Source organism: Drosophila virilis, chromosome 2 (assembly GCF_030788295.1).
Source record: "Drosophila virilis strain 15010-1051.87 chromosome 2, Dvir_AGI_RSII-ME, whole genome shotgun sequence".
In the NCBI taxonomy this organism is placed as follows: domain Eukaryota; kingdom Metazoa; phylum Arthropoda; class Insecta; order Diptera; family Drosophilidae; genus Drosophila; species Drosophila virilis.
In genome coordinates, this window is record NC_091544.1 from 24,880,185 (window position 1) to 24,891,719 (window position 11,535).

Below are 11,535 nucleotides of genomic sequence, written 5' to 3' on the forward strand. Positions count from 1 at the left end.
GAGAGCGAGAGAGAGTGAGCGTGCCAGGATCATTTGCATTGAGGCGGCGCAAGGTGTCGTTAAACTGATTAAAATGCATTTGCATACACACACACACACACACATACACACGTAACGAATATAAGTGTAGATGTGTGCGCAACAAGAACAAAGTTGATCTTGTTGTTGCTTAAAAAGTGGGCACGTCGCGCATATTTTAGCATGTTATTGTTGTGCTTGCATAGATTCCGTAACGGCAGAAAACAAAAAATAAATAAATTTCAGCTCTTAACAGGGCGCTCGCACTTGTTGTTGCTGCTGCTGCTGCTGCTGCTGTTCTACATATTGTTTTTGTAGTTGGAGCTACAGCCGCGTGCCAGGCAGCGTTAGTCATAGGTAACGCCGGCGTCGGCGTCGGCGTCGACGTCAGCGTCTGCGTCGAGCGGCATGCAGGCTAAGTAGCCAAGAAGACGACAACGCGTTGTGAGTGATCTATGAGCCAGCAAAGCGAACGGAACGAAACGAAACGAAACGGTGCGCAGCAGCAAAGGGTCTTTCCCCAACCACCCGCCTACCCAATAAACCAATACGCAAATCGCGCGGCCAATTGGCAAATTGGCGCCACGAAAGGTGTTTGCAACATTTTGCTGGACATTGACGCGAGCGACCACCAAACGCGATTAGTCACAACAACAATTTGTTTGTTTGTTGTTGTTGTTGTTGGTGTTGGTGTTGTCTTATAGGTCTGTGCATTTTTGACAATTTTTCGCTCGCGTTTTTAGCCTGGCAGCGCAGTTTAAGCCCAGAACCCGGCCAGAGCAGAGCAGAGCCCAAAAGGCAGCCCGAATACACGAAACACGAAACGCGGCGAACTGAAACGATCGCGAGCCGACAACAAACCCGAAGCTAACATTCGTGGTCTCGCCGTCTTCGTCACAGTCGCTGTCTGTGTCCGTGTCTCGTTCGCTGTGCAAGCGAATGTGTGTGTGTGTGTGTGTGTGAGCGCTGTTTTGCCTGCTGAGCGCAGGTTTATCAAAATTCGATTTTCATTTTGTGCTTTAATACAATTTGTGCCTTGCTGCCGTGTGGAAGTGGCAGGAGATGCTAACGCATAGCAAAAAAAAACAAAAGAATAGAAGTAAAAATCTAAGTCGGAAAACAAGCAAAACGAGTGCAAGACGTGCGGCAATAAAAATAAAATCAACCAAAAGTGGAAACTTATTAAAAATAATAAACAAACTGCGTCTGCGTTTTGCCTGCTGCCTGCTGCCGCCAGCCTGAACGCCTGTTGTGCGTGCGTGTGTGTGTGTGTGAGTGTGAGTGTGTTTATAGCAAAGAATCACGTAATTTAATCCGTGCGCGCAGCGGAGGAGTCGTAAAAAGCAAATAAAAACACAAGCGTAGCAATTGAACAGCTTATGTTATCCCTAACCCCCTCGCAGCTCGAACAGCTCCTCCACATATGCTGTTAGTTGCAGTTGCAGTTGCTTCGCCTGTCGCTTGTTTGTTTGGTGTTTGTTTACGCGCCGTTTACCGCTACTCGTTTATGTTACCGTTACCACTTGCCTGACACGTGTGCGCCAGCGAGCAGGCACCGAACGGGGGCGGCGAGGCGTGGCACATAATATGCAAATCGTTCAGCAAAACCAAACGAAAAAAATGACACAAGTGTAAAATATAAAGAAACATGAAAAGATAAAAAAAAAAACAAGGCAAAAGTAAAAACAAAATAACGGACTGAATAAAAATTAATTTACATATTGCGCGCACAACTAAAAAGTTCAGATACACACACACAACATACATACATATATATGTAATTATATTTATATATGTATGCAAACAAACATATACATATAAAGTGTAGTGTAATAATAAGCGGGAGTCAAGTGAAAAGTTGAGTCACCACGACAAAACTTTTTTTTATATGTATATATTTATATTATTTATTTTTCGCTCTTCTCTGTGCAATATGCAAATAATTAATACAAGTTATTAACTAAAACATTTTAAAGTGTTTCAAAAGCTTAAAAGAAATATATAAAAAATTTCAAAAGCGGAAAAGTTAAAACTCATGTAATGTGAAAAATAAAAAACAAAATTGTATTTTTTTACAATAAAAACAAATCAAATTAATCAAATCAATTACCTTAAATTAACAATATTTCCAAAAATTGCATTATTAAAAGAAATTTATTTCGAGTTCGGGAATTTTCCTTAAGATTTCAGTATATAGCAAAATAAAAACCCTTTCGAATTTTCTTTCAGATAAAAGATACTCAAAAGGCCATTAAATATATAGAACAAATTCCATAATCCAAAAACTGACCAAAAATAGCATAAAAATTATATAAATAAAAAATAATTAAAAAAAAAAGGAATTGTTGATAAAAAAAAAAGAATTGAATATGCAAGAAAAGCACACAACAAGCTGAAAGCAGCTCACACAAAGATAAACTCAACCAAAAAAAGAACAAAACAATATAAAAAAAAAAAAGAAAAAATCACACACTTAAAAAAAAAACCTTGTGATAAACGCTGATAATTTGTTGTGTTGTTGATGATTGCCTTAAAAGCCATCAAAATGCAACACAACGGCGGCAGCAACAGCAATCTGCAGCAGCAACAACTGCAGATGCTGCACCAACAACAACAACAACAACAGCAGCATCAGCAACATCAGCAGCAACACAATTTGCGCGATAATTATGCTGTTTGGGCCAACAGCAGCAGCAGCAGCAACAGCAACAACAACAACAGCAGCAGCAGCAACAATGCGTTGCAATTGCAGCAACAACAACAGCAACGCGCTGCCATGTGGATTGCAGAAAACAATAAACAGCAGCAACAGCGCCACAGCAACAGCAACAGCAACAACAACAACAATATGACAACAGTCAATTATAATCAGCACTTGATGCAGCAGCCGCAGCAACAACAACAACAACAGCAGCAACAATACATGCAACAGGCTTACATCAGCTACACGCAACAGCAGCAACAACTAACACCAGCAACAACGGCGCCTGTCAGCAGCTGCTACTATGCAACACTGGATGTGTATCCACAACAACAACAGCAACAACAACAGCAGCAACAACAGCAGTTCGCGACGCCCGCGCAGCGCCTCATGCAGGAGCAGCAGGCGCAACGCGCACATCTCAAATACGGGCGTCTGGATCAACGGCAACAACAACAACAACAACAACAACAATGTCAAGTAAGTAAATGAACTGTGCAAAATTTAATAGAAAACAACAAGTTTGAAAAATTATATAATATTTATTTAAATTTGATTTAAATTTCGAAAACGAATCAAATTCTTAACTTAACCAAATCAGTTGCTCATAAAAATGATCTCCTCTATATATTTCTTAAATAATAGCCTGAAGTCAGGGTTGGGGCAAGTCAGATTCGAGGCACGGATTCGTGCGCTTGCAGCCCTGACTAGAACTTGGGTTGATTTGAGTAAAAACCTTCTTGACTTGCTTAGTAAACCAACAAAAAAAAATAAACAAATAATAAAAATAAATAAAAACTAACGAGAAAATTGACTTAAAAATAAAATGAAAATAATTAAATTAAAATAAGCCTGAAGTTAAAATATTTAACAAATTGCTAAATAAACTTCCATTTCTAATTTTGATGCCGCTCGAAGCGAGTCAAATAATTTTTACCTATATGAAATTATGAAAGAAAGTGAGAGTAAAATCATAAATATTAGAAGAGCGTGACGGAATGATCCTTTGTTGTTATTGTATAAAGCGATTGTTTGTTTATTTTTTAATCAAAAATATCAAACATTTTTAATACAACACGGATAGCTCAAGTGCCAAGTCTGGCTGGGTCATCAGGCCTTGTCGTTGACAACGGGATCAAAACCGGTCACGTGGTAAACGTCGGGAAACCCCGGGGCGTCGCCTCTGTCGTAGTTGGGGAAAGTCCTTAAACGATTTTCTCTTGAGCCGCCTGACTACACACCTCCCCACGAGGTCTCTGTCGGTGCAGGCGTTCGTCGTCCCGGTTGGCGAATGCTACGACATGCTCGCCATACGAAGGTCTTTGTGCAAGGCAGCTCCAGTCATCGGAAGTGTCTGAATCCGTCTTCGATTTGTCCAAGAGGCAATGCCCCAGAGCTGGTTGGCCAGTTGGCCTAAGCCTCTTGTCCAGTACAATTCCAAGGTACTTGTCGCATCTGCCTAGATGAAGGGGCAGGAGCAGGAGGCTTGCCACGCCTCAGAGTATAGTTGAGCGCCTGGCGCTTCGAGTCATCCGACTTGGTGTTTCACCTGCGTGCCCAGCTCTCAATAAGGTGAATGTATTCCTGGTACCTGCAGAGAATTATTGTTAATTATTTGTTAATTACGGCAATAACGCATATCTTTGGTGTCTGAAATTTGGGACTTCGTTTCAAATCGCCAGGCTACAAATGCTTAAGTTGTTGTCAAAGTGAATTCGAGATGAGAGAGAGAGAGGAGAGAGAGAGAGAGAGAGAGAGAGAGAGAGAGAGAGGGGAGTGAAACAGTGATATAGTCTACTAATTTGTGTTGCGTATACGCGGCGTTGACATCCTCAGCTTTGTCCATGGAAATTGATTTCTTATACCCTGTAAATGTATTTCTCTGTTTAAGAAGGAGCTGCAAACGATACATATATTATTGATCATGAGCTGAGTCTATATCCATTTGTCAAATTTGGGATACTATCATAAGCTGAATACATTGATGAATTTTCGAGATCGATAAATATTGATTTGCTGATAGCATTTATTCAAGCTTAACTTAAAAGAATATAAAGGATTGATTATTTTACTTGGAATGGGTTTCACAGATTTTTCTTATGAGAGTCCACATAGAAGTTAGAAGTTAGTCAAAAGTGAGATATACTCAAATTGAAGCTGGGGAAGGGAGAAGAAAGAAGAAGGCTGCAGCTGTCCATAGACGCATATGCTTTATAACGTATGTTATACCAATGTACAGGGTATTCAGCAGTCTGTCATTCAAGTGTATTATTTTATTTTTGTTGCTGTGTAAATGAATAAATTTGTATTTCGTTTGAGGCAAATTATGTCATGTTATATTTTGAACTAGCGCAGGGAAAGCCAAGGAAAATTTGAAGGCAAATGTCAAATGTTGCGTGTTTTCACTTTCGATTTTCATCGACAATAACAAAACTTGCCGGCCGTTGCTCGATTTTATTTATTTATTTTCTCTGTTTCTTTCTTTTTTGTGGGTGGCTTATGAAATTCCACGAAACAATTTGGGGAACTTGGCTTGGTTTGTTGAACTCTGTCAAAGGTTGAGCCTGGTGCAAGGTGCAAGGTGTTGGGAGTAGGGCCACGGGATGGCGTGTGGGCCAGGCTGCTGACTAACTGTAATTGAGTTGTTCACATTTTTGGCCAATTCGATGCGCATTTGGCAGCGGAAATTGCAAGTGCGGCCAAACGGTTCAAGAAATTGAGGCCAGCGGCACATCTGGCTGCTCTGCTGGATAAAAGTGCAACAGCAGTGAAAGATTTACACGCCTCACTGGCAATGCCAGCTCAAAGTGTTGTTGTTGCTGCTGCTGTGTCTGCTGTGGCTCGTGTGGGGATTATTTTGTGACGCGTCATGGCGCCGAATTCCAAGAAAGAGGCGCAGCATTCCGCGCTGCCAGCAACCACTTCGAGAAGTGCGAAAAATGCCAAGGCACAAAGATAAGTTAAAGGCGAAATAAAAACGCAACAGCTAGAAGTGCACTAGTTGTGACTGCCCAGCTAACAGATACCCTGTAGCTTCTTGCTCAAAATAATAAATTAGAATATGCCAAAAAATCAATATTCAAGATAGAAAATTTGATCGTAAACCTGCGGATAATGCCTTAAAATTGTAGCTGACAATCGATTCTTACTTATTGATAAATTTGATATACGCAGCTCTGCGGGACATGCTTAAAAATGTTTGCTGAGAATTTGGAATTTTTGGTTGTTCTTCTTAAAATGTATGTATTGGTTGTTCTTCTGTAAAATGAGCTATCGATAATTGGGTTTAAAATTATATATTTTTCTATGTATAAATGTTAAATTGACACTTTTACAGTCTCTTCTTCGGCGTGTCACATGCTTTAGCCGCAAATCAATATGCTCTTATAGCATTCACCAATTTGCAGGGTATTTCTTAGTAAAGAAATCAAGAAACCATCGCTGGTGCATGACGTGGACCGTTCGGCGATGTGACTGCTCCTTGCTTTGAGCACATGTTGTTCTTGTTGTTGTTTCTTCCTTTTCTCTTTTTGCTTTTGCTTAAAATATGCTGGGGATTTCCAACGGTTGCCACTCTCTTGCGCTTGCAGCAGCGCTCTCGCTCTCAGAGCTCAATTTGACGCGCTCTTTCACTCAAGCTCGCTTGCGTTCGTCAAACTCTCTCTCTCTCTCTCTCCCTCTGTCTCTCTCTCGCTCGTACTTTGAGCGCTTTTTGGCCAAGTGCGAAACTTGTTTCGAAGTCAAGTTTTAGCGCAGCGCCTGCGGCTGCTGCCTGCTCCTACGCCAGCTACCCCGCACTGCCCCCACTGCTTGTAGGGGCGGGAGGAGGTTAAGTAAGCGCATGAATTCTGGCTAAATTGCGTATGAGTCATCAGCGTAGTGTGGCGTGGCGTGTCGTAGTTGTAGCCACATTCGTTTCATTCATTTAATGCTATGCCTTTTTTCTTCTTCTTCTTTTAGCCGTATGAATGAATTTCTGTGCTGTTATCGCAGCTACTTAAAGTTGACTTTTTTTTTTTTTGCCATTATTATTGTTGTTGATAGGCCCTCAAATATTTGCATTGGCAACAACAGTCATGCATACCTCAACACTCATCGCATGCTCTATATAAGAAAGTTAAAAAACTGCATGTCATTTCGCAAAATGATTTTTGCTCTTAAGAGACAGCAGCTGCTCTGGTTCTCCACAGATTTGCAGAGTAAAGACTTTGACTATAGAGACGCATTAAACTCAGTATCTATTGTAAGTAGGCCTATAAAATTTGATATGTGAACTCTCATAAGAAATTGTTTTGAAATTTAGAACTAATCAAACCGCAGTCGGTCGTGCAGCAAAAGTATCTTTGTCTTTATAAACTCATTAAACTTTGGATATATGAAAACTGGATGTTAAGAGTTTTGTATGTTGGCTTTTTATAAATATATATGTAATCAGAGAAATAAGTAAAGATAGAAATTAATTAGCATATATAAAAAAAAAACAAGTTAAAGGCAACTGAACTGAAGCTATGCAACTTGGTTTTTGAGTTCTTAAATGAAAATTGTTTGTATTGAATTAAAAGTCGTAGCTGGCAATCAGCAAAATGAGCTTAGTAAACATTTTAATTACATCTGGTCATTTATTAATATTAAGTTAATTGCCGAAAAGAACAGAAATTTGTTACGTTGAATTTAGTAAACATAAAAGTTCTGGTTATCATGCTTGCGGCGCATCCGCTTCGTTTATAGTTTATCGGGCACCTCGAGACTGGCTAGAATGACAGTAATGTCATCGGGCTTGCCGCCAATGCCATAGTCCACATTGTTGGCCCTGGCCTTGAGCGCGAAGGGGGACTGAAAAGTGGGGCTCACTGATAGGGTCTTGGCCAGATCCACCAAACGATTGGCGGCCTGCTGCAGATACTCGGCACGAGTCTCGCCCTGCAGCGCTCGCAACTGATTGATCAGCATGCTCTCGGGCACATTGTCGAAGAGGCCGTCCGTGGCCAGCAGTACAAGATCGCCCGGCTGTAGTGGCAAATGTGTGGAGACCGCCTGTTCGGGCGAATCCCGGAGCACACAATCCATAGCCGGATGCGGCGGCACTGTTAGCTGATACGGCGTATTGAAGCAATGGAGCTGCTCATCGGAGCGATGCAGCACTCGGCCATTGCGCAGCACCAGAAATCCGCTGTCGCCCAGATTGGCCGAGTGAAGAGTGCAGTCGGGCCGGTGCAAGGTCACCAAGCAGGCGGTGCTGCTGCCGCATACATTACATGGCCGCTTATTTTTCAGCCTGTCGTAGCTATCGATGAGTAGCTGGCGCGGATTGAGACCATCGTATTCGGCCTGTTCGGCGAACTCGGAACAATGGCTCATCAGCTCTCGGGCAAAGACTCCTGCGTCTATGCCCAATTTACGCCAGCCGCCCACGCCATCGGCCACGCCCATTGTCTCAGCCTTTGGCGTGCTGCTGACAAACCAGCTATCCTCACCATAGCGGTTATCACCGATCAAACGCAACTGCAGATCGGTAAGCGGTTCCTTGGAGCTACCCTGTATGGCCTTGATCAGGCGGGGTACACCCTTTGCGCTCGCTGTGGAGCTCAGCAGGCGACACTGGGCGAATGCACAGTTCAGCACATGCGAGGTGCGATTGGAAAGGGTACGCACCGTAAAGAACATTCTATAATTTTGGGGGCGAAATTTTATAAGCAAAAAAGAGTGTTTTTCGAATCGAATTTCAAACAGGAACTTGGAATTTCGAGTTTTCGAATCTGGCATAAAATAGTTTAACAGCTATCCATCGGGCATTACGATCTGAACTTGATTCGACTTAGATCCTCAATTATTATTCGGCCATTGGTTAGGTTCTAGGCTCAGTCAAAACGAAAGTTTCTACACAGCGCGAAAAGTTGAACAAAAATTTCTTAAAATCATAAACGAAACTGGATTTTAAATTGAAACATTGAAGCTCAACTTAGAAATGAACAGTAGGCAAATATAAATAGAAGTGCACAGAATTTCGGAACAAGTAATTTTTTTTATTTACTTGAAAAGAGCATAAACAATCTCAATACAAATTCCGAACTGGGTCTCTGACAGTTGGCAAAAAAATAGGTCGAAGTATGTAAATGTATACTAAGAAATACTTGATATGCATTTTAATTTTATATATCAAGTTCTGCATTAAATTAACAATTGCAATCAATCAATCATGATTAACCTGTTCATTATCGTAACTGTTGGACTCTCAAGTTCCTTAGGTTCCATAAGTGTAACAAAGAAAATGTTTACAAGCCCAACACGTAGACAGCTTAGTCCTCAGACCTTATCAACAGGTTCTATAGTTTCTAGATTTATAATCGCACAATAAATTTAGATATTTCATTTGTTGTTCTACTGAATAATTGGCTCATTCAATAGCGTCGGCAATGCCTTCCCGGTAATGCCATTTTGCGTAATCTTATCTTCTGGGTATGCGCTGGGCCTACGACACAGTGTCAATACCTTTGGCACCTTTTCCTTTGTTTTTCATTGAGTTTCTCTATAAATCATCAGCGGAAGTGAATAGCGTATCCGTAGCGTTGCGCTTATCGCGAATGGCCTATCAGGAAGGTGGAACAGGTAAACAAATGGGTAAATGGCCAATTTATTTATAAACTCCTGATGTAAACTGTTCCAGAAATCAGCGCGCAGCTTATCAATTATATCAGGTGCGATACGAAAGATTCGCCAGAAGTTTTGCATTATTCATGTGCGGCCCTTGAGCCCAAATTTCCGGCTCTGACAATTTGTTTGGCAATCAGATATGTAAAGGATTTATCAAAAACATGCGATTATATATATACTATACACTTCCGACTTTCGTATTCGCCTTTCATGGGCGACGCTTATCACGCTTGGCGGAATTGTGGCGATGACGTTAGATGCTTGGTTTTAGCTACTGATTCCTGGAACTTGCCAGGGCTCTCGATGCCGGGCTTTTATAAATAATCGCATGGCACAAATGGGGGCAGTACACGTAACTCCCAGCGGGACCCGCATTTACAATTGCGGTACAGTTGCTACCGCATACTTTTCAGGATTGCGATTTCCATGTCTATTTTCGTTATGCAGTTCGGCCCTCAGCTCTACCGATGCGGGTGGATTGCGATAAAGTGAAGAAAAAAAAAAATATTTATATTTAACATATGTAAATTATAATCGGGTCCAAGAAATTACAAGGCGACTCGAACCAATCGCAGGCTTCGCATTAATCACGGTCCTATTTTAGATCGATATATTATTTCTGTACACTCATCAATTTACTTCTACCTTCACTGAAATTTCTCTTCTATTTATCTTTGCAGGTAAGTAAATCCAAGGGTTACTGCAAATCAATTACCGCAAATGCCTTGTGTCACATGGCCCAGTTCCAGTTCCAATTACATGGTCGCAATCGTTAAGCCCCCTTTCCCTGCTCGGATACCCCTTCCTCATATACGCCCTCCTTGCGTCAGGTTCATGTAAGTGCCTTTGATACTCTCAATGTAAACAAGGTCAGTGCGGCCTTTTGTATACCCTAAACACACACAAATTTATAAAGTGTACGCAAATATTAAGGAATTTTCGTTTTTAGGTCATATTTTAAAGCGTCGAATAACTTTAAGGTTAACCTAAATTGAGATTGCACTAAAAACGGCCATGCTCTTAAGACTGTTATACAAACTGTTATATTGTAAGCAGTAACGGAGCTAGAGTTATCATATGCTCGAAATTGTTATATAAGCGAAAAAGAAGAAAACTGTTATAATATGGTCTCAAAGCTGTTACACAATTGATTATTTATTGTCACTGTTATACAGTTAAAACTGTAGAGGAGAATCTGATATGCCATTGGTACTGTTAGTGAACTCTCCTATGGTTTTATTTTTTGGTCATATTTTATTATACAAACTGTTATACATTTAGCACCAGTGCATGCACGCACTACAGGGTATTTCGTAGTCTAGCATTAAGTTGCGACATTTTTGCTAGTTTTCCACTGTGCATGAAATTAGAAACAGAACACGTACAGTCGCATGCCCCATCGATATTTGTGTGTAAAAGCTGACATATCGTTGATAAAGTCCAAAGCTACAGTAAACAAACACCTGCCTGCCACACACCTGTAAGCAATGGGGTGGATACCGCAACATAAAACACAAAGCTAATCGAAGCGAATCAAACAGAAGCAAAACATACGAGCGACCCATTTTGGAAGCGCAGCAGATGATAAGGCCAAGTCCGAGAACGACTATGGCGGGCCACAAAGCCTGGCCATTGTGTGTGTGTGTGTGTATGTGTGTGTTGGGTACTTTACCTACATTTGTCTTTAAATATAGTTGCTTATGTCATAACCAAATTGTCTGGCGATAAGATAAAGGCTGGTCGGCAAGAAGCTGCTCAGCGAAACGTAGCCAAGAAAATTTGGGGTGTGGGCCACGTGAGCAGCGCTGCCAAAATGCAAGGCAAATGACAAACTGGGGCTAAACCCAACAGATGCACACACACACGCAAAAATGCTCACATGCGTATGCATGTGTGCGAGCCATGTTAAGCAGTGTACAAAAAAAAAAAAGCTTCAGACGCTGCGCTCAGGAAATGCCAATCGGCTGCACAAAAAAAAAACTTTAAACTCACTCAAAAACGTTCAATGCGGCGCGCAGTCTCTCTCTCTCTCTCTCCCGCTCTCTCGAGCGCTGTGGAATGCGATAAGCGCTCAAAAGCCGTTGGCGCTGCCAGCTGGCGTATAAAAGTCGTCGGCGCAACGATGACGCATTTAGTTGAAACCCGTTGGCCGTGCGAAACGCTTC

At 41.5% G+C, this 11,535-nt stretch overlaps 2 protein-coding genes across 2 annotated transcripts; one reads left to right on the plus strand and one right to left on the minus strand.

Moving 5' to 3' along the window:
• Positions 1 to 481: 481 nt before the first annotated feature.
• LOC138910904 (transcription factor kayak, isoforms D/sro-like) lies at positions 482 to 11,403 on the plus strand. The gene is made up of 3 exons (XM_070207007.1): positions 482 to 1,117; positions 2,248 to 3,199; positions 10,051 to 11,403. Exons 2-3 carry the CDS (start codon positions 2,540 to 2,542, stop codon positions 10,144 to 10,146), a joined length of 756 nt encoding a protein of 251 aa, XP_070063108.1. The 5' UTR covers positions 482 to 1,117; positions 2,248 to 2,539; the 3' UTR covers positions 10,147 to 11,403.
• fig (fos intronic gene) lies at positions 7,304 to 8,707 on the minus strand. Its single transcript, XM_002055863.4, has one exon. It carries the CDS (start codon positions 8,480 to 8,482, stop codon positions 7,442 to 7,444), a length of 1,041 nt encoding a protein of 346 aa, XP_002055899.2. The 5' UTR covers positions 8,483 to 8,707; the 3' UTR covers positions 7,304 to 7,441.
• Positions 11,404 to 11,535: the final 132 nt, after the last annotated feature.